This window comes from Dipodomys ordii, unplaced genomic scaffold (genome assembly GCF_000151885.1).
Source record: "Dipodomys ordii isolate 6190 unplaced genomic scaffold, Dord_2.0 Scaffold35, whole genome shotgun sequence".
NCBI classification, from domain to species: Eukaryota; Metazoa; Chordata; class Mammalia; order Rodentia; family Heteromyidae; genus Dipodomys; species Dipodomys ordii.
This window is the reverse complement of record NW_012267251.1, coordinates 7,478,896-7,501,924: the sequence shown is the minus strand read 5'-3', so window position 1 is coordinate 7,501,924 and position 23,029 is coordinate 7,478,896. Positions and strand designations below refer to the sequence as shown.

Genomic DNA, 23,029 nt, shown 5'->3' with positions numbered 1-23,029 from the left:
ATGAGGCAAACGGAGACCGTCCAGCCCTGGGGTGGGGCATGCTTTGTCACCCGACATTTTTAAATGCAGAAAATAAAAGGTTTTGGTGCCTGATGAGTTTAGATTTTCTAGAGACCTGGTTAATAATAGAAAGTGTCCCTATGACCTTTGAAGGGTGAAAACTTGAAGCACACATCTGTCAGTTGGATGAACAAATGTTTATGGATAACTGGATCTTCCAAAGTCTCAAGGTAACTGAAAGCCTATGTCAAAATGACCCTATAAAAGTTGAGGTTGCAGCCTGTGAGTCTTAAAGGAGATGCTTGTGGCTCTCTCCAGGGAGGCTGTGAATCTGGAAAAAAGGAGGCATGGCGGCCTTGTGAGCACCGGGCTCCACGTCCTCCCTGCAGGCATGCAGAAGGCCAGGCATGGCAGTTCCTAGTGTCCAACGGGCGGCATGCAGCTGAGAGCGGATGCTCAGGAGTCACAGCCAGCTCCAGCACCAGCTCTGCCTCCCTGTACCCTGCTCCCTGCCCAATCACTAACCTGTGCGAGAAAGAAAGCAGATTCTCTATAAGGCTTCTCTGTGACCCACCCACTTTGCACTGGAGAAATGGGTTTTCCTCAGCTCCGGCCACTCCTTAGAACATCTGAGGTTTTCTATGCAGATATCTGTGGCCTTCTAGAAGGGAAATCCTGGCAGGCACTCATCTCATCATACACAACTCTCACAGGCAGAACACACAGCCCTCCGCCATCTCTCTCTCATGAGCTCAGACAGGTCAGAAGCACAGTTGCTTTGCAGCACATTCCATGGTCTCAACTGGGTTTTGAATCTGCGATGGTTTGTGCCAAGGAGGGAAGGCAAGGGGGCCATTCCAACTTGAAATAACGCCTGGAGTCTTAGACAATGGGCCTGCTCCTCAGGAGAGCACACTGAGGTCAGGACAATCTCCTTGGGCCACACGATCCGATCCTGCCCTGTTCTAGGATATGAGGGGAAGGTGGATTGTACCCAGAAGCACCCTGTATACTGCACCAGGAGTGTCCCGGTCCAAGAAGTGGAGGTCAAAGCTGCATGATGCGTGTATGTACACATACATATGCATGTGTTATACACACATACAAAGAGCCATATACATTCCCACTTGCTCTTATGGGAAAAATACACTTCCTTTTCTCAGGTGGGAAAAGACTTAAGAAGTCCCCTGAGCATGCCTCAGAACACCTTAGCAAAGGTGCTGTGGGTGAAGAGGGCTTCTTCACACACCATCTTGGTGGAGTCTCATAGCACCGCCCACTCTCCCACCTAATCAATGAGGCATCAGGGCAGAAAGCCACAGTGTTATTTCTCTACAAGTATAATAAGCTCATACAACCTGAAGCTCATTCAAAACCACTTGTCTGAGATGTGGCAGACCCTGAACTAAGTCTAGTCTCTGTCATCTCTGTCTTCCAGACAGCCTATCACCAGAGTCTGGTAATGAACATGAATGAAATCTACATGGCAGAAAGCATTCATACTAGGTGGCTCTGTGCAGGAACTCTTCCAGCTCCTCTGGCCAGTGGCTGGCCTGACTCCTAGAAGACTCTCTCCCAGGGACACCAGACCCTTGTCTGTCCTGTTTTAACTGATTGTGTGAAATTCTTGCAGACTTGTAAGAATGAAGGATTGGGGATATAGCTCAGTGTGAGAGCACTTGACTAGCACGTGTGAGGTCCTAGGTTCTATTCCCAACACTGTACAAAGAAAGAATGAGGAGGAAGAGGACAAGAGGTAAAACTATAGATGGTCAGCTGGGTGATATAATTCTACCGCCCAAAAATGAGAGCTGCGAGACCTTCTGGCCTACGGGACACTGGTGCAAGGGGACTTTGTGATCACAATAATGGGTCTGTCCTGGCCAGGACCATCAGAACAAAGGTGGGGAAGTGACGGTGTCTTCATCCATCCCTTACTGCTGGGCACACATAAACTGGGCTGAGGACACAGGCATTCATGGGAACGTTGGTGAAGAGACTGAGCTCTGTAAGGTCTGGGAAACATTCAAGTCTTGCTGAGCTTCTTTGGATTCTGATGGTGGGGACATAGTGCTCTAAGGGTGACCAGGAGAGAGTGATGGGATTCTGGCTGTCTCTGAATACTGCCTCTGGCATTGTGGGACCTCCTGAAAGCTGATCAGAACCATAGGTGAAGATGGAATTAGTTGGGGCTTTCTTGGGCTTCCCCAAGTTGGTCCTAAAGGGCAATCTGTCCCACAGCTGGATTGAGAAGTCCTGAGCAGCACCAAGAGCTATAGCTTCTTGGACAGAAGCATTATTTTTACAGGCTCTATTAACCATCCCATTCAGGCAGACATGGGAGAGGTGGCCTCAGCAGGGGGCAGGGGCTCCTCTTCAATGCTTTTCTTCTTGGCTTTCAGCTTTCCACCTGATCTGCTGGGCCAGGCATAGAAAAATCACCCTGAGCAATGAGCTTCTGACGTAGCATCTCCTCGAGTGCCAGCCATGCACCATTGGTAGCTGTGTGGTACATTAGGGCAAAGATACAGTACGAAACAACATTGAAGCACACAGACTTTTCCATTTTCATTACCACAAAGTGAAAGCCAAGGCGTGAGACAATATATTTCTCTATCACTCATCAGCCTCCCTTTCTGAGTAAAACAGGCCAAAGTTTTCTCTAGAATTAAATGACATTCATCTTCATTATCGGCCTTCCTTTGTGGCAAAGGACACGGTTTTGCATTACTTGAGTTAGAGGCAGGTTGCCTTTAGAAGTTAATGAACTGGAATTTGATACAATTTCCTTCAAACACAAGTAACTAATAGTTGATAGGATGATTTTGAAGGAATTGTGATAGTCATGTGGTTTTAGAAGTGCTACCACCCACAACGGGGCCCTGTGGGCAGGAAAACCAGCCAAAGAGGAAGGGGACCCGATCCAATCCTGCTTCTTCACCTGTCTGCCTGTGCAGCTTTGAGTCAGGCCTTACTGAAGTCACAGCCTCTTTCCCAGCCTAGCTCAGCCCTGTCATTGTCCCCTTCCAGGCCATGCCCTGGTGCACAAGTGTGGAGACAAGAGGGGAGGAGCCCTATAGCCTCTTCTCTCCCCACCTGTGTCTGTAAGCACCCCTTCTTCCCCACCTGCCCGGTTAGATTTTGTTTTTCAGCTGAGTTTGCGCTCTTGCTCCTGGGGCGGGCAGGTAGGCAGGCAGGCCTCGCAGAGACTTGCCAGGGCCCTGGGGGAGAAAGCTGAGCCTCACCCTTGCAAAGGGTGGGGACGGCTCTTCCACCCACCTGGGAAATGGTGCTACATTTGTCTTGCTGGGCCCTGTGACAAAAGGAAAATTCTTAAGTCAGCCCAAGAGGTACCAGGAGATCTTCCCAGAGCCTCCTTTCCGTGGCCTCTCCTCATGGCCCCCTGTTTCCTGGCTGGAGATGAGTTAACAGGTTTCTCCTCTTGTCCTCCCTGGCTCCTTCCTCCTCGTTACCCACCCACCACCCTCCCCAGAGTCCACTGGGCTCTTCACTCACTTGCCTCAGATCTACCTGTGAGCTCCTGCATATTGCCAACGTTCAGCTTCCCTGCAGAATTTCCTGCTTTCTACTGATCTCAGAGACTGGAGGGAAGTGAGACTATGAACACTCTGTGGATCCAAAATGCACCCTAATCCAGGGGATTGGCCCATCACAGGGGCTTGCTCTCTTCAGAGCTCACCAAGAAAGCAGAGCGGGCAGCACCTCACAAGCCCCTAGTTGCTGCTTATAATCCAAAATCTGAGGACTCGTCTCCAAACCGGTAGGGAAGAGGGCTGGGGGATCAGCTGCCTCCACCTTCATTTACAGGCGAGGACACTGAGGCCTGCAGAAGTTTAAGTCAGCAGTGTACTGAAAAAGTTAGCGTTTAATTTATATCCTCTCTTATGCTGTCATTTCGTCTGTTCGTTGTTCTTAACTATAGTGTAAGGATTTTAAAGACTTGTTCATACACCCCCTCCCACCACACACACACACACACACACACACACACACACACACACACACACACACACAGATCCAAATAGTACTCTACTAAATTCAAGATAAAGAAGTTTACAATTATTCCAATTCTTCAAATCTCTCTGAAGTTTCAGAGGCTGTATTTAGAAAATGTTAGGAATACGGACCATTAAAAGGCCGACTCTTCTGGCAGCTTCTTTCTCAGAAGAAGACACTGGGCCATTTTCTGTGGCCAGGGAATTATCTGCCTCTCAATGCCTGGTTAGGATAGAAGGAACTGAGCTCTGAGTAAGCATCGGCTCTCTAGCCAGGCCAGGGCTCCAAGCTCTGTACACAGGGCATGGGAAAAATGGGTGAAGAGATGCTGATTGGCCAAGCTAAAACTGGCTTCTCTTGTTCCAAAAGAAGGGTGACATTCCTTCCTGAGGACCTTCTGAGAAAGGCTTGTGTCCTGGGCTGGCCACACCTGTGTTTCCCATACATTACACAGCTGCTTCTCTGTGTCCCTTGGCAGGGATATCTCTTCCTGGATGTTCTTACATACTGCCCTGGCTTTTCCTCTTCTTCCCCTACCAGGAACAACACCTCCAGAACCTCGACCTGAGGTTCTACTGCTCTTTCACTGGGACAGAAAGATGGACAGGCCTTAGTACTGAGATGCACGAGATCAGAGAGGATTTGAAACCTCTAGAGCCAGCATCTTGTAAAGCAGCTGGAGTGATTCCTGTTCTTTGCGAACAGTCAGAAGAAAACTCTCGGGACACAGGCTCAGGCCCGAGCCTCTTCTTCTGTCCTCCACCCTTCTAGCCAGGGCATCTGTGTTCTCTTCCCTTTCATTGTGCAATGCTTCGCTCCTCCAGAAACCTGTCCCGTTCCTGGAGCTCAACTTTTGGGAACACCATTTGTATTTATTCACTAGACCCTTTTCCCCTTGCTTTTGTGGCTGCGTGTGGGATCTGTTCCCACATCTTCAAACCACTCTCCCCTGAGATAAGGTTAGCCTCGTAGCTGCTTAGAAAAGAGGGTTCATGACTATGGGATCCCTAGACCTGGATCTCTGTGGTGCTTCTGCTCCCCTGTTTCCTCGCAGGGAGGGTTCCCATGGCAGCGATTTGTCTGTGAAAACATGCCACACGCTCGGCTGGTAACTTCTGAAGGGAGGGGTGCCCCTGGAAGCTGCCCATCAGCTCGCACTTACTTTGCCTCCATCCTCTCTCTGAGGCACACTCTGTCCCCTGGCAAGTAGGATCATTGCCTCTTCTTGTTGGGTGAAAGCCTGGGGCCCTTGTGGGACCCTCCTATCTCCCAGGGCTGGGTGGGAGTGAGTCACCAGCTGGCACCTGGGACACTGCGTTGGCAAACACATCAATCGCTCTCTCAGAGAGCAGGAGGATTACGTCTGTTTGGGAGGGAGAGCCTGTGGTCTACTCTCTTTCTATCCTCACCTGGACTTTTCAAGAAAAGACAGAGGCCAGGAGATAGTGCCGAAGGACCCGTCTTGTACACATGGAGACTGGCACTCGGGGCTGAGAAGTGGGTGGCAGGGTTGAGGTAAACTGTGACTTCCAACTGAAGCTGCTTACTCAGTAGAGCTACATGCTGTGCCTCAGTTTTATCCTCTATAAAGCTAAAGTAAATGAAGTCCTACCATGTCTCTTTCCTGTTGCAAGGGTTAATTAACTGCTGGTTTCCTGGTGCCAGGAGATGTTCAGATGAAAGCAGGGAGGAAGTGTGGAAGGCTTCATCCACCTGGAAGTCTTGAAAGAAGGATCTGGGCCAGAGCAGCTGACACTGCCTCTGACCTGAGAGAGGCCATCAAGGTCTGGCTTCAGGGCCTGTAGCTACTCTCAGCCAGCTATCCAGCCACAGGGAATCAGAAACGCGTCTTGGCTAAGATCTGGCCTAACTGCTTTGTCCAATTATTGAGAAAACCATTGTGTAGAGCAATAAATGCCACTCCAGGTTCTGACGCTGAGGTGACATGGCACAAGCATTACACTTTGAGGTTATCTCAATTGCCCTTTGAGTCCCATTCCAGAGATGGCAAAGCCAGATTAAGAACATAATTAGTTAAAGGGGAGAGCCAAGTTGGGATTCAGATCTAAAATTCCTGGCCACAACCCAGGGCTCATACTTCCCTATCAGTCGGTCTCTGGGCACAGCCTCCATTAGCTGTGGGCAAAGGTCCTGCCATGTTTCTCTATGACAGACCCTCTTGAGGGCTTGGCCCAAGGCTCTTCTTCCCTTATGAGAACCTTGTAGACTGTGCATCAACAGAGTAACTCTCATTGAGGCTAACTTTGCCAACCTGGAGAGTACTGTGCTTGGACTTGCTGTCCCCTGCTGAAGCATGATGCAACCAGTCCTCATCTATAGCAGATGTTTATAGAGATTGCTTTGGGTCTAGGGTGGGCAGGCCCAGTTTCTTCAAGGTGAGGAGGTTCTAGCTTATTGTCATAATGGGATTGTTAAATAATGTCAAAATCAATTTGACCAGGGGTTGAGAGAAAAATCCAGGACAAAGGCTCTCCCTTACTATTTCTGGGCGATTAATCTCACTCTCAGGAGCGCCAAGCTAGATTTCTCTAAGCACGGCTGAGTGATTCAATATGGCAGCTACCATGGTATGTCTTGTTCTAGATCTTCAGTTTGATGATGCCCATAGGACTTCTGTTCTCTATGGACAAGATCTTAGAGAAGCTAGTCTAGTCCAATCCACAAGCTTAGAACATTTTGTTGATGTGGCTCCCAGAAGAACTCAGTGCCCAAGATATGCTTCTTGCTTTGAAAGTAGGAAAAGCTTTAGCACTGGAGTTCATAGAAAAGGGGACTTCTATCCTAATCCAGATGCACTCTCTGGAAATCAAACTTACCCTCCTTTCCTCAACCAAACCTGGGACAGTCCCAGTGATAAAATCCAATTTTCAGCTTTGGAATAGTAGGGCTAAAAGGTATTCATGTGACCCATTACAAAGACAACTAAGAGGGACCAAAAGGTTTTAATTTCTCCCTAAAAATGGTTGCAGCATATAGTAATTCTGCTTGGGTCCCTAACCTAGGTGAGAAGTGCTTATAGGAGATTGGTTTTAATTATATCAATGACCTTGGATGGCCAGACTTAGCAAATAAAAACATAGGATATATAGTTGTATTTTAATTTCAGATAAGCAACAAATAAATTTCCACCATAATTATATTCAAAATATTCTATTTTGTTGTATTTTGTCTTGGACCCCTCCCCCTATTAAGTACTATAGCCACGAGATCCCAGCTCATGTCATCTCCCATGTTTTTCCCATTAGAGCTTGATTGGAGCTTCAGAGTGGGTAGGGAAAGAGAGGGAAGGAATGAAAGGATTTGAACTTCTGGGTTTCTTACAAGTTCTTAGAACACAGTTGTACTGTTAAAACATGGACTTGGAAACCTATAAAATGCCATCACATAAGTAGATCTATCTGGGTAACACCAGGTTAGGAATTAGTAAGTCAAGGATTTAGGTGGCTAGGCCATTAACTAGTGGTAGGTACTTCTAGAAATGGCTTATACTCTCTGGGCTAGAGTTGCCTCAAGTGTAAAATGTAAACCCACTAGGATTCTAATATATTCGTCTATAAGTCTGTCCAGTCAGGCCGTGGGGGCGGGCCTTCTCTTACCCTTTGTCTCATCTCATTGGCTCCCTTCTCTCCCTGAGGTCTGCAGGACTCTGAGGCTGCAACACTGACTTCCTCTGAAGGACGAAGAGGCTGAAGAGGCCAGTAGACATCAGAGAATGGGATTCTCTGGTCTTTTTCGGATCGATCTTTTCATTAAGTCCCTGGGTACTTTTCATATGCCCAACTAACTTGCAAGCTTTATTTCATTACAAGACTTTATATTTGATTTTCTAAACGTATAATATAAGCTAACAAAAGCTTTTTTTTTAATTAAAGGGCTCTTGACATTGAATTAAGATAAAAACAGAAGATAACACTACTATTTTTAAAATGTTGTTTGAAAAATTTAGATTCTGTAGGTAATTTTAGAATTGCCTGCAGATCCTTTCTGTGTTTAAATAAAAGATATACTTACTGGTGACAAAGCTTGGTTATTTGGGGATGATTTGATATTTGGAATTGAAGCCCACATCTGAGCAGTAAGGTATTCACAGTAGGTCATATATACAGGACATGGCAATAAAGAAGTGCGACTGGTAGCTCATGCTTATAATCCTAGCTACCCAGGAGGCTGAGATCTGAGGAGCGTAGTTGGAAGCCAACCATGGCAGGAAAGTTTGTGAGACTCTTATCTTAAATCAATCACCCCAAAAAGCTGGAAGTGGAGCTGTGGCTCAAGTGGCAGAGCCCTAGCCTTGAGCAAAAATCCTGAGGGACAGCTGAGTTCAAGCCCCAGGACTGGCACACACACACACACACACACACACACACACACACACACATACACACACAAGACCGGTTCTTACACAGCTCCTAAAACACACTAAAGATAGTTTTATCTTAACATTTTTATAGGTTCTAGAAACATTTTGAGCAGGGACAGTGTTGGTGTAGGACAGAAACTACCAGTACAGCAGTTACCATCTGTGCTCTATTGTCTATTGACCTGGGCTTCTCTCAGTTTGAATAGAAGTTCATGGAGGGCAAAGTCAGAGTCTTTTCCACAACATCTGCAGCGCGCCTTGTTCACTGCCATGCTCCAGAAAAATTGCTTAATACCAGTTGGCTGACTGAGTGAATATAAAGTATCTTCAGGAAATAGTCCTTCATCAGCTCTCAGAAGCTCCTGCAAACCTGCTGACGACGCTTGTGCCGACGAACCACACCCTCCTCCCCACGCTCCCTGCCTTCCACCGCCATATTGGTTTCATCAGAGGGTGGGAAGTACAACATTCCATGGCAGTTGAACCATCCATGGGAAAATCCCACAGGCACTGGATTATCTTACCCCTGAGATCTCTATTACCATTTCTCCTGCTCTTCTTCTCCCTCCATCTGGACTCTGTTTGGTTTTTGCCCAGTGTTTGGCTGATTATATGTCTGGCTCCAATATTCAATTAATCTACTTCCTCCCTCCTCAGACCTCCTCCCACTGCCAAATCCTCGTGTGTGCTCAACTCTTCCCTGTTCCCATCGCCTCTCCTGAACTGAGAGGAGACGGAATGTGCCTCAGCAGCTACCCTGTCATGAGTCATGTCTGCAGTCCTGCCCGCAAAGGAGAGAGGAGGGTTGGGCCTTAGGGTGCTGGGAAGGAAAGGGATTTTCACTGGTTGTCAGAAAATGGGCACAGAAGGGGTGGGGACTCTTTGGGAGTATTAAAGACTAGAGAAACAACTGAGATGGAGTTAATTAAACAGAAGCAACCCATTCAACACAAGCCAGGTGAAGTCTATGATTTTTAAACACCTCCTCCCAAATGCCATGGTAATATAATCCATTTGGTAACATTCAGTTACTGATATCACCCCAGGAGTGGAATAAACACACAAGTATCATCACTCCTATTTCATAGATGACAAAAAAAAAACAAACCCCGAAAACAAAGAACAGATGCCCAGAATGGTTACAAGTTTTATCTAAAGTTACAGAGGCAATAAGTAGTAGACCAGGATAGAATCTTTTCAGCGCTCCTAACTCCTGCATTGTCAGCATAGTTAGTCACTCAGACTGCTAGTCCAGTGGCCTGCCTTCCTTAGCTTTTACCAAATCCCTTTGCCTTAAATGACTAAGATGTTTTCTGAGTCTTCCTGGCCTATCACCCTTGACTTCAAAGCCCTTTCACATCCGTGCTTGCCCTGGAAGCTTATTGGGAGTTAATCAGCTGTATCTGTGCTGCATGGAGTGTGTCAGTTGAAACAAAAAATTAGGGGGAGAAGGAGGAAGTAAATTTGTGCAAACCTAGTTTATTTTTTCCCCTTTAGTCTCCAGCCTGCAACCACACTAGACAGACACTCCTCCAAAATTACTCCCAACAAGATCTGAGGAAAGAAAGACTCAAGCCAAGGACCAAAGAACACCAAATTTACATACTGGCCCCTTTCCTGTACCCAGGACCCCAAAGGCCTCATCAACCAGGAGCAATAGCTGTGCTCAGTCTGGCTGGATTCTCAAGAGAGCAGAGCTTCAGCGTCCATTTACACAATATCCTGAGGGCCTCAGAAAAGAACTCTTAGGAACAATGTAGGTTTATGTTGAAATTAGCAAAAAATAAATGAAAATAATAGAACTTGGGATCTGGGAAAATCGCTGGGTGCCACATAGCCCAATACCCCTGATTTTTTTTTTTAGTAAGAAGAAAATCTATTGGTTCCTATAATTGTATCTAGAGCACCTGTCACAGGGGTTGGTACAGAGCTGAGCTCAGTAAATATCTGCTCAGTAAATGGACAGATGGGTGGAGAGAGCTGAGATCATAGAGTAAGACAGAGCCAGAGCCAGGATTAAAGGATTTAGAATAATCTCTACCCAAATTCATTTGTAAAAATCCCCAAAATTATTGTAATCTGTTTTTTTCAAATGCACATTAGTTCATTTAATCCTGACATTAAGCTAAAACAGGCTTTGTTATATCTGATTTACCTAGGAGGAGCTAGAGGCCCAGAGGTTGAAGTAACTTGCCTAGAGTTATATGATCAGTGAGTAGCAAAACCCAACTCAGGTGAACCTAAGTATGTTTGACCTGCAAACCAAACTAGTACTCCATTCCAACACAAGAGTCACTGCAGGGAGCCCGATCTCCTGGCCACGGGAGACCCCCCTGCAGTCCCTCCTGGATACCAGAGCACACGGAGAAGGAAATGCCCTTCAGAATTTTCCTAAAAACATCTGAACTGGGCCACTTGAAATCAAATTTCAAACTCATGAGCAAACCAAACCAATAGACCTTTAGAAAATGATCTTTTCTTATGCTTTTTCTAAAACACTCTTGCTTGAGACATTCAGAAATAGTCAATTAGCCAAAAAAGAAAGGAAGGCTGTGTACAGAGCCTCCTATGAGAAAATAGCTAGACAGATCACATCAGAGCTGCTCATCCTGATTCAACCAAGCAAGATCTATCTATCTATCTATCTATCTATCTATCTATTGATCTATCTATCTACCTACCTATCTATCATCTATCTATCTATCTACCTACCTATCTATCTATCTACCTACCTAACTACCTGCCTACAATTATGGTTCTCTACCATGACTCCCAGACCAAACCCACCCAAATTCCAGGTCTTTTGTAAATGGAAATGGTCACTTACCGGATATCCCCATGAACCATTTCCTGCTTGGAACTTGGAGTAGTAGCTGCTCCTGCTGGTGGTCCCATAGTTGTTGTAATTGTCAGCCAAGCCATCATACATAGAACCTGAAGGCAAGGTAAAGAGATCAAGCATGGTCTTCAGCTACCCTCCTCCTGAGGGTATACCTCACATCATCTCCACGGAGAAGCCCAACAAGAGCTCCTGGAAGATGAGGGTGGAGGACAGGCCATCTGCTGGCCATCTCCATCTTTCTCCACATCCTCCACAGCCATGGCCAAGGGATGGTTCTGAGACCTTCAGCTGACCCCTTCCTGGAAGCCTATAGGTCCCCCTCTGCTGCTTGGGTTAAGTTGGCACCTACAAGTTAGGAGTTGGCCTGGGGATCCTTGTAGCATCGCAGTTCCAGCCCAGGGAATTACAACTCCATGTTCGATGAAGATCAGCTTCCCACTCGGGGAAGGCAAGACGGATCTCGACATTCCGGGTCCACAGCTCCAATGTTAGAGTCTCAATGCACCACAGGCTGATTAGAGTCGGATTCTGCCAGAACTCTGGACTCAAAACTACACCCAGCCTCCCCAGGTGACCAGGTACTCCTCCACCCCTTCCTTCACCTCCAAGGTCCTCCAGCTGGTGAAGGGGGAGTGATCAACCTCAAAGGCTTGCTGAGGATTAATTAATGTTTTCCCAGTGCTTGGAGACCCACAAATGACAGGCTCCGAAGGAGGACAGAGTGTCATTAGGGTTATTAGCAGCAAAGTGGCTTTGAATTAAAGAAAGCACAACTGAATTCTGGGTTCCCAGTGGGGCTTGTACCCCTCCTCTCCCTTCCACTGGATGGCCAGGGACCCTAAGACACAGCCCCAACTCCATCCAGGCTGATCTGTTCCCAGCTGTATCAAGTCCTTGACACATGACCAGTAGGGACAGGCTCATGACTTTGCTCACACCATTCCTCTCGCCAAATCTGCTTTTCCTTCTTGGCCACAACCATCAAATCCCATGCATCTTCCCAAGCCAAGATGAAGACCCCCACCTCCTCCAGGAAGCCCTTTCTGACCAGCCCTCTCAAAGACTTCCTTATGGCCTCCCCTCTACATACATTCCCTCATCCACCCTCTCTCCTCACTCCAATTCTATGGCTTGAACTCAGGCCCTCGGCTCTGTCCCTTAGCTTTTATGCTCGAGTATGGCATTCTACCAGTTCTACCATTCGAGCCACACCTCCACTTCCAGATTTTTGCTAGTTATTTGGAGACAAGACTCTCGTGGACTTTTTTGAACTGTGATTCTCAGATCTCAACCTCCTGAGTAGCTAATAGGAGCACAAGCCACCAGCCTGCAAGCCTACCCTCTCTGAACTTGCCACTTGGTGTCTCCTTCCCTTGGTGATACTGAGAACTCGGTGAAGGACAAGCCATTGCTCTGTAGCTTGGATGTCTACAGCAAGGGTGGTCCACACCGTGGGCACAGTGGAAAGGAACAGCAGGAGCTATGTGCATGTCTTTCGTCTAAAGCCATGCGAAGACTTCGCTATCTGAAATCCTGTCTAGGAAGAGGGCTGGGCAGCTGTTGCCCTCTGCTTCATTAGCCCCTCCCCTTGTGTTTCACCCATCCAGACTTCAAACCTTTCCCCAGGGATTAGATGATCTGAGCTGGAGTAGTGGCAACAGCAGAAGGTTGGCTTTGGCATGAAGCCAGCCTCCTGGCTTGGTCCACCTCTTCTGTCCAGTGCTGGATGACCCAGCTCCCAATCTCCATCTTGGAGGACCACCTGGTTATTGGGCTATGGTGGTCACAACTTGCCCTTGGTGTTTAGAGGTATTGAAATGAGTCCTTGTCCGGCACTTGGGCAGGTCGCATGTTCTCTGGGCCTCAGCTTCCTCTTCTATTTAAAAGAAGGGGCTGGCTTCTCTGCACCCTTAAAACTCCATGCGGTCCCATCATTCCAATGTTGTGTGATTATAGTGACACCCAGCAGAGCCCGACTTCTGATCTAGAGTTGAGGGAGGGAGGGTGCACTCTAAGGCTAACACTGCTTCCTTTGTTGTTGGCCTTGGGTCCTCTTGGAGGCCTTCCCATCCCAGAGAGCCTGTCTGACCTCCAGGCCAGAGCCCGGGGCTGTCTTTTAGAAGCCATGTCCTGGGACTCTGCTATGCCCACTGAGCCTCTGACTTGCTTCCAGCCCCTGGGGATTCCTCTCAAGACCCACACACCCTTCTCTAGAAAATCTGCTTTGTAAATGGACAACTAGAAACATTTCGTGGGCTGCGTCACCAGGGAAGGGGCTATCGCCAGGTGCATACACGACAGTCAGGACTCCAGGGAGCCGACAGCCAGGTCTTGCCAGCTTCTCCAATGGCCAGCCCGCGCGTCATCCCTTCTGAGGCTTGGCAGGCCAGAGTCCGCTTGGCTCTCCTCTCGTGAGCGGGCAATTCTCACCAAAGGGCATGTGTGGGTGAGCCAGCTGCTTCCAGATGGAAAATCTGGGGTGGTGACAGACAAAAGAGTTCTACAGAGCCCCAGGGAGGCCTCCTGCTTCGAGAGGCACCCGGAGAATCCCACTGAACCTCCACCCCTCGTGAGAGGAAATCTATCAACATGACACGTCTCTCCCCCCACGCCCTGCACTGCCCAGCTGCCCTCTTACTCTCTTCTCCATGGGTAGGGAGGGGCTGCCACAGGGGCAGGGCTGGACGTACAGACACATGTGCATTAGAAGCCATAGAATCCCCAATGCCAGTCCCCATGTCCCAGCAGTGACTGGTGATGACAGCGTTGGGCTGTAACTCTCACTTGGTTGGAACCTTCCAGGTCCTCTAGGACCTGCCTGCAATGAAAGGGGGTTGCTTGACTCCTGTGACAGCGAAGCTGCCATCTCACCAGCTAGCACTGCTTCTCTTGCAGAAAGTGTCTGCGCTTGGAGCAGAAGGTGGCAAAATAGAGAGTCCAGAGATATCTCAGATCTGGAGACACACATAGCAGTGTGCCAGATAACCAGAAGGATAGGAGGCAGGTGAGCTCCGTGAGATCACTGTTCCCGCACAGAAGCCATTTTCCCCTCTCCTCACCCTTTGATGTGTGTGTGTGTGTGTGTGTGTGTATACACCTGCATGCATGCATGCACATGCACACATGTGCATGTGTACACCTGTGCAGTGGTACATGGGAGTTTCAACTCAGGGCCTCGTGCTCTTGCATAGTTTTTGACTCAAGGTGGGAGTTCTACCACTTGTGCTAAGGCTCCACTTCTGGATTTTTACTGATTAGAAATGAGTTAGTCTCACAGACTTTGCTGCCCAGGCTGGCTTTGAATAGAGATCCTCACATCTCAGCCTCCTGAGTACTAGGATTACAGGAGTGCGCCATCGGTGTCTGGCTAGCAATGTGCTCTAAGTCTTGAGTTCAACAACCAGAAGGTACTCTGGTGCCTAGAGGCTCAATACCTCTATTGAATGCCAAATGGGCCAGGTCCATGCATTCTGTGGGACCAGGCCTTCCTGTACCCACAGAAGCCTCTGATCACTGTGAGAACGAGGACAGGAGAGGAGCTGTGCAATTCCAGACACCCACGGCCACATCCTTGAGGATTTTCCTTCCAGGTCAGGGGCAGAAGGTAATCCTAGCCCTTACTTCACCCCATCCTTCCAGTCAAGCTCCTGCATTCCTCTTGCTCTCTCTAATATCCCACTGGCAAAAAGAGGGTGGCTTCTCAGTGAGGCTGGCCGGCCTGACTGTATCATCAGGGGGCTTCTGCTCAGGCTATGTCACCTGTGAACCCCAAGACCCAAGTGCAAACCTCTCTGATCTCCTATTACTTCTTCCTTGTTACTACTACATTACTGTAAGCTTTATGAGCTGCTCTGTCCATACAGTTGGTCTCATCTTATCTATGTCCACGTGAATTCATGTCAGGGAATCTACCACTAGGAAGATCATTCATTCACTGTGCCTGCGTCCAACTTACCTTCTGTGCCTTGTGTGATAGGGGCTACTCAACCTTTCTTACCTATGAAACCTTTAAAAATGGAAGCAGCTTCTCGGTTAGGTGGCCAGGAATTTGCAAACCACGGCCTGTCTGACTCACCCTCTCCCCCCCCCCAACAGCATTCAAACAGGCCACACCCACTGCACCCCAAGCATTCTTTCTCTTCTTCTCAGCCAATCCCTCTCCCAGCATTCAAAACCTTGCACACAAATCAGCTCCTAAAGATGACTCGACCTGGCTACTAGCACTCCAAACCCTCCAGTATAATCATGTCAGCACTGGCTTCGACTGATACACTTCTGGCTGGCTCATGTGCTCCTGAAGCATGGTATCTACACCTCTCTCTCTCTCTCCCTTTCTCTCTGTCTGTCTGTCTGTTTCTCTCTCTCTCTCTCTCTCTCTCTCTCTCTCTCTCTCTCTCTCTGGTGTGTATCTGCAAATCTTCCTTCCAGAAAGCACAGCCCGGATCTCCCTATTCAAGCCTGCAGTTCCTTCAATATCGTGTTTAAAATTTTATTTTTTACAATGTTATTAGAAAGGTGATGTACAAAGGGTCACAGTTACAGAAGTCAGGTAATGAGTACAGTTTCTTTTGGATAATATCACCCCTTCCCTCCCCTGAGGGTTTTTCTTTGCTCAAGGCTAGCTCTCTGCCACTTGAATCACAGCTCCACGTCTGGATATTTGGTGATTAATTGGACTCTCACAGACTTTCCTGCCTTGGCTAGCTTTGACTCTCCATCCTCAGCTCTCATCCTCCTGAGCAGCTAGGATTACAGGCATGAGCCACTGGAGCCTGGCTAAGCCCTCGAGAGAGCCGAGCCTGGGAGCTTCCTGTGGAGACAGGCTTGGCACAGGGACAGAGCACAGTGAGCTACCATGGAGGAAGGCAGAAATGGCACCTAGGCACCTGGTATGGGCTGAGAGTAAAAACCTGTCACCGGCAACTTCTACTGTAGGCATCCTGTGTGTCTGTGCTGCCTGTGTGTGTGACGGGGAGGCAGGGAGTGATGTGTGCATAGTAGTGGTACCCATGCTGGGGCTGGGAGTGGAGATGGAATAGGGATGGAGACTAGGAGCAGGGTTCTGTACTTTACTGCACAGCAGAATTGTCTGGAGTTTTAAAGTCCCACTGCCCATGACATTCTCCATACTGAGAATCTCTGAGAACTGAGCCTAGACATTTGCATAAAAAAATCCTAGGTGAGCCAAATGTGGATGGTTTACACCTGTATCTTAGCTATCCAGGGATGCTGAGATCTGGAGGATTGTGGTTCCAAGTTAGACCAAGCAGAAAAGTCAGATAGACCCCATCTCTAAAATGATCAAAAAGACAGGTCTAGAGGTGAGGTTCAAGAAGTAGAGTGCCAGCTGAGCATGGGTGAAACCCCCAAGTTCAAACCCCAAGACCACCCCAAAACAAGATAAAATAAAAGCCATTCCCAGGTGATCCTAGTGTAGCCACGTTTGAGACTAGTGGATTAGAAGTTTATTTCTGCATGTGAAGATGTTTAAGAGAGATTTGCTGAGTGGTATGCCTTGAGGGGAGAAATCTCTTTTCAGGAGATTCGGGCAGATGATTTGGGTAAAGTTCAATGAGAGAAGGAGTTATAAAACCTATTTCCAAATAGTGTTGCCCTCACAAAGCCCTTTTGCATGCTCTAACCAACTTCTGACAGCTCTAGACACCCAGAGAGAGGTGAGGACTCGCCCAAGAACGCAGAGCCGTCAGCAGTAGAGGCCAGCCCGGGCCACTGGCGCAGCACAAGTGACGTGGCGCAGTGTGTGTTCGTGTGCACACATGCATATCTGTGTAGATGTGTGTGGCAAAAGTGTGGTACACGTGTGGGATGCATGTGCATGTACACAGATGTACATGTGCATGTGTATTGAGCACAGGTATATGTAGGTGAGAGTATATAGACATGGGTGTATATGTCCACAGGTGTCTAGGTACATGTGAACATGCATTACTATGTAAATGTGTACACGTGCATGCATGCATGTGCATACATGTTGTATATCTGTGTGTGTGTGTGAATGTGTGTGTGTGTACATGTGTGGGTGTGGGTATGGTACATGCCTTTACAGTGCTCACTATGAAGCTGGCACAAGTGAGGATGGCTAAATATCCTTTCATTTTGGGGGGGTTCAAAAATTCATATACCTTCTAGAAGCTACATTACATCACAGAAGCACATATCAGGATTTCGTGTGTGTGTGTGTGTGTGCACGTGCGCGCGCGCGTGTGTGTGTGTGTGTGTGCTGGTTCCAGGGCTTGAACTCAGGGCTTGGGCACTATCCCTGAGCTTTTTTTTGCTTAAAGCTAGCATGCTACCACTTGGGCTATGGTACCACCTCTGGCTTTTTCTGAGTGGTTTATTGTGATAAATCTCACAGATTTTTCTTCCCAGGCTGGCTTTGAACCATGATCCTCAGATCTCAGCTTCCTGACTAGCGAGGATTACAGAAGTAAGCCACCAGCTCCCAGCTACATCTTAGGTTTTTAAACCCGAAGCAACTGTCATGTTGGCACATACTATTTGGTGTGGCAGGAAGGAATTTATGTATTTTTTTAAACTCTGCCAATGGGCTTCACAAAGTACCAGATCCAGGAGAACGAACAGCCCTTGCAGCTAGACACCCCGAGTCCTTGGCATTTTTGCATGTGTTGTAACAGGCCAACAGATATTCTGGCTAAAACCCCAGCTTCGAGCCAAGATTACATGGTAAACAAACAAGAATTAGTTCATTTGAACTTTAATGAGTATGCTTTTCCACTGGAACAAGCTAAAGCACAAATATTTTTTTTATTATCTCTCATCTCAGCAGGGTCCTGAGAGTGAAATCTGTCCACAGCCTGTGGTCAGGAAAGGGCAACCTTTTGGGGAATCCAATGAGTAAAACCTTGCTCAGCCAGAGATGCATGTGGAGACACGGAGACACGGCCAAACACAAAGCAAAAGCCACCAAAGGGGGAATGGGGCTGCCAGGGCATGCTCCTTTACAGTGCTCATTATGAAGCTGGCACAGGGCTGCCCTCTAGGAGCCTGAAAAGCCTCAGGGACCATGAAAGGCCAAGCCAGGGACCCCTCTGAGGCCAGTGTGGACCTCCCCCCCTCCCCCAGCCATACTCCAGACCCCTGACTAGAGGGAAACGAAGGCTCTGCGTTTTACATGGGGGAAGGATACTTGTGCGAAGGAGGAAGTGGGGAGGAGAACTTCAACCTGAGGCTGAAATGAAAAACTATAGGGCTGGGAATGTGGCTCAGTGGTAGAGCGCCTGCCTAGCATGCATGAAGCCTTGGGTCTGATTCCTCAGTACCACATGAACAGAAAAGCCAGAAGTGGTGCTGTGGCTCAAGTGGTAGAGTGCTAGCTTTGACCAGTGCCCAAGCCCTGAGTTCAAGTCCCAAGATTGGCAAAAAATAAAAAAATTAAAACTGTAGATGAACCGGGTACTAATGGCTCACGCCTGTCATCTTAGCTACTCAGAAGGCTGAGATCTGAGCATTGCCATTCAAAACCTGCTCAGGCAGACAAATCTGAAAGACTTTTATCTTCCATCAACCACTGAAAAGCTGGAAGTGGTGCTGTAGCTCAAGTGATAGAGTGTCAGTCTTGAGCAAAAAAGCTAAGCGATAGTACCCAAGTCCTGAGTTCAAGAGCAGGTGCCAGCAAAAAAAAAAAAAATGTTTAAGCCAACCTCACAAAGCAAATCAAACAGTGCTGGTAGGGCTAATAGGGTTAAATTTCTCTGGAAGAAGTGCTAAACAAACAAACAAAAAACTCTTCATGTAGCCTAGCTGTGTGGCTGGTGTGTCTTCGGGTTTGGGTCAAGTGAAACATAGCTAAGCTGTAGGAAGAGAGTCCAGGTGTGTTTACAAGTGGGGAAGGTGGATGCGTTTCCTTCTTGTCTGGATGAGCTGTGCACCAGCCCTGCAGCCTCCCAGGCAGCTCGTTCATTATCAACCCCTGGCCGCCCCCTCCCAACCTCAGCAGATCAGGCTTCTCTAGTGAAGATGCTTTGCTGATGTTGGCTACCCCCACCCCCATGGTTCCTCTTATTTCCTACACAATCTGGGACAAAAAGCATCTGACACCCTGACACACTCAGGATGCCCTGGAAAGTCAGGAAAGAGACCCTGCAAATGGGTAGCAGGTACAGGGCAGCCTTCAGAGGGGTCTTTAGTAACCAGGGTGAGGTGTTTAGTCTACCGTGTTTTATGGAGAAAACAAATAGTGAGGGGCATTTGGTGGCACATTTCTTCTAAAGGAGTCCTTCTTCAGCCCCCAGTTACTCAATCACCCCTTACTGATGCCTCAAAGAACCTAAGCCCAGCACCAGTGGCTCACTTCCATAATCCTAGCATATCAGGAGACTGAGAGCTGAGCATCACGATTCAAAGCCAGCCAGAGGAGGAAAGTCCATATGACTCTTATCTCCAATTGGCCATACACATACACACAAAAGCTTGAAGTAGAGCTTGAGTGGTAGAATGCTAGCCTTCAGCAAAAAAGCTCAGGGACAGTGTTCAGTCCCTGAGCTCAAGCCCCAGGACTGGCACAGAAAATAATAATAAAGGAGATGAAAAGAAACCAGCCAGGAGTCTGCAGAAAAGCAAGTTCCACTGTCAAGACCATGGGTAATGAATTCCTGGCAGTGCCCCATAGAGTACAAGGAGCAGTGCCCCAGCTGCCAGGCACCTGGCCTTAGAATGAGGACTTCTAAATAGGTAGGCTCTGGACAGGAGCCCTAAGAAGACTAAAGACCCCAGAAAAACAAACTCTTCACTCTTAGAGAAGACTCAGGGAGCAATTGAGTCACAGGGGACAAGGGTCTTTCTTAGCTGCCTCCTTGTCCTTCCAGGATGGAAACGCAGGATGGAAACCAACGGGAGAAAGAGGGAACTGAGTTCCCAAGGAACAACTAGAGAATGCTTGGCTGTTTCTAATGGGGAGGACAGAGAAATCTGACAAAAACAAAGCCAGATAAACCAGAAACACCAGCTTCAGGGTGACCCAACCGCCTTTTCCAGCTAGGATGCCGCTGGGCAAACTGGCCCCCTTTGGGAACCTCCCCAGAGGCTGAGGGTAGAGCAGACACACCTACAGGGTCGGTTTCTGGACAGCTTGGCATCAGGGACAACCCATACCTGACTGAAACCGCTGGTGGACCTCAGAATGGATGCTCCCCACCAAGACAGACCATAAAAAGCACTCCACAAGATGGGCTTCCACCCAACATTCCCATTGGTGGAGAGAGGAAGAGATGTTTGGGTGCCCAAAGCAAGACCGAGATTTTTCTGGTGCTGTGAGTCAGGAGCTGAGGCTGGTGGCATGAGAGGGCAGGAAGGGGACAGGTGGGTGTCAGGTGGAAGAGAGCGGCTGGCCCTGAGCCGTTCCTGGGGCTATGGCTAGTACAGAGGGCATTGTGTTTTCCCAAGCCTACTTTCAAAAGTATATGCCTATTAGCAGCAAAGCGGGCACTAAAGGAAAGGCAGGTGAGGCAAGGGAAAAGAAACCTCACTGGAGAGGAGCCAGAGCCCAGGCAAGGCCAAAGGGCACTCGCAGCAGCTGTGGCTTTTAGTATGGAGCGGGGAAGCCCTCCGCCAGCCATTTTCTCACCCTCAGTTTTACCCAGATGATTCTCAGGACCAGAGGCAGCGGGATGACAGAGGCCGGGGTGGGGGCATAAGAGGGGGGCGTATGTGAGCAGGTGGGGGCTGCCCCCGGGGTCCATCTTCTTGGTCTCCTCCTGCCCTTCACTGTCTGTAGGGGGCCTAACTTAGTAACAAAGTTTTGCTTAGGCTGGACTAATAGGTATTTTGGTAAACAGGAAAGAAAGGAAGAGAGAGAGAGGAAGGAAGGAAAGAAAGAAAGAGAGAGAGAGAAAGGAAGGAAGGAAGGAAGGAAAAGAAAGAAAGAAAGAAAGAAAGAAAGAAAGAAAGAAAGAAAGAAAGAAAGAAAGAAAGAAAGAAAGGAAGAAAGGAAGGAAGGAAGGAAGGAAGGAAGGAAAGGAAGGAGGGAGGGAAGGAAGGGAGGAAGGAAGAAAGGGAAAGAGAGAGAAAGCGAGGGAGGGAGGGAGGGAGAGAGGAAGGAAGGGAGGGAGGGAAGGAAGGAAGGGAGGAAGGAAGGACAGAAGGAAATGGAAGATTTGCTAATTCGAATTGTTTGATTTTTACAGAGTCCTTTGTATTAAAGTATTTGTTGGAGAAATTCTACCTTGATGCCCTTGCCAGGGACCTCCCCCTCTGACTCTAACTCCAGAGGCCCTGAGCTTTCATCCACCCTCCCCAAGTCCAGGCCCTTGTCACTCCCAGAGGCTGGTATGGGCGACAGGCCTGGAACCTGTGGGACTATGCCAAAGAGGAATCAGCTGAGGTCTCCCACCCCACCACACTCATTCCCCTTGCTCTTCAAAGCACAGCCTTTCCACCGAAGCTGGACAATCCAATGGGAGAAGGGGTTTCTACATTCCCTCTTGGGGAAAGAGGGCCTTCCCTGACCCCCTCCAACCCTGTGGTCCAGGGTCACCCTAGCCACAGGATGGCACTCGGCTCAGATATGCGGCTTCCTTGTGTCAGACTCCTTCAAAATTGGCCGGGAGTGTCCACTCATGTGATCCCCCTCACCTCTCCTGAGCCCACTGCCCCGCCCCACGCACAAACCCCACCAGGACTGGGCAGCGCCTGGCCAGGGCACTGGGGCACAGGTGAAGGCTCACGAGATGGCCAAAGGCACGGAAGGATGGACGTGGGGAGGTGGCACATGACCCTCGACCACCACTGGGGCTTTGGAAGGACACAGACTGAGGGACAGGTACCCCGAGCAGGACAGAGACAAGAACGCCGTCCAAGGGCCAGGGCTCTGGGCTTTGGGAACGACTCAAGGGAGATCGTCAGCCCTTGGCTGGAGATGCTCGTGGCTGTGTCCCCGCAGTGAGCTCTGCGGCCCAGTTCAAGGGTCCACCCTGTGGCCCTAGAGCTTAGCGGCTGGGACATACCCGTGGGGGGGGCGCAGACGCCCCAGCACCCCCTCGTGTGCCCGGCGCCCGGTGCCCCGCGCCCGGCCAGGGCGCGCTGGGCCGGGGCGCACGGGCGGACCGCGGACCTGTACCTCGGTTGGAGTGGCTCAGGGTGGATGACTGGGAAGACTTGGACTTCTGGCGCTTGACGGTCATCATCACTTGCTCCTGCACGCGCTGCCGGCCCGACGTGCCCGTCTTCATCTTCTGATCGGACGGCAGCGCCAGGGTGGAGTTGTCCTGGTCCTGGAAGCATTCGTACGCCAGGGCGGTCTTGAGCGGCGCGTGGTTCATGGTGGCGGGGAGCAGGCGCGCGCGGGGGGCCGGGATTGCAGCAGGTGGCGGCGAGCAGGGTCGGTGCAGCCGGCGGCGGCGGCGGGGAGCGCGTCTTCCCACTCTCAGCGGCGCCCTATGGCCATAGAGTGAGGGGTCCTCGTCGAGGGCTCGGCAGCTGCTCCCGGCGCCTCCACCCCGGCTCGTCCCTCTCCAGGCACTGGCCGGGCCCGCCCTCCGTCAGACAGGATATACCACCCCTGCCCTGCACCACCCACTCGGCCGGCCGGGCCGGGCTGCGCGCCGCCGCCGCTCAGACGCGGAGCTGCAGGGCACCGCAGCGGCGGGGAGGCCCAGTGCTGGGGGGGTGGAGGGGAGGGGAAGGAGGGGCAGGAGAGGGAGGAGGAGGGGGGAGGGCAGGGCTGCCTGTCCCTTCGGGCTTTTGCTCCCTCTCTTCCAGCGTCTCCCCGGGAGCCGCCCCTCGGTCCTGTCCCCCCCTGGATCGTTCTGGCT

General features: G+C 49.5%; 1 protein-coding gene across 1 annotated transcript in view; it reads right to left on the bottom strand.

Moving 5' to 3' along the window:
• Positions 1-22,792, bottom strand: part of Pkp1 (plakophilin 1) — a 43,839-nt gene extending 21,047 nt beyond the window's left edge. Inside the window, exons 1-2 of the mRNA XM_013017399.1 lie at positions 22,336-22,792; positions 11,226-11,332 (exon numbers count right to left, since the gene is read on the bottom strand). Of these exons, the coding sequence (XP_012872853.1) occupies positions 11,226-11,332; positions 22,336-22,537 (309 nt within the window). The 5' untranslated portion in view covers positions 22,538-22,792. The remainder of the gene's footprint in view (positions 1-11,225; positions 11,333-22,335) is intronic.
• Positions 22,793-23,029: the final 237 nt, after the last annotated feature.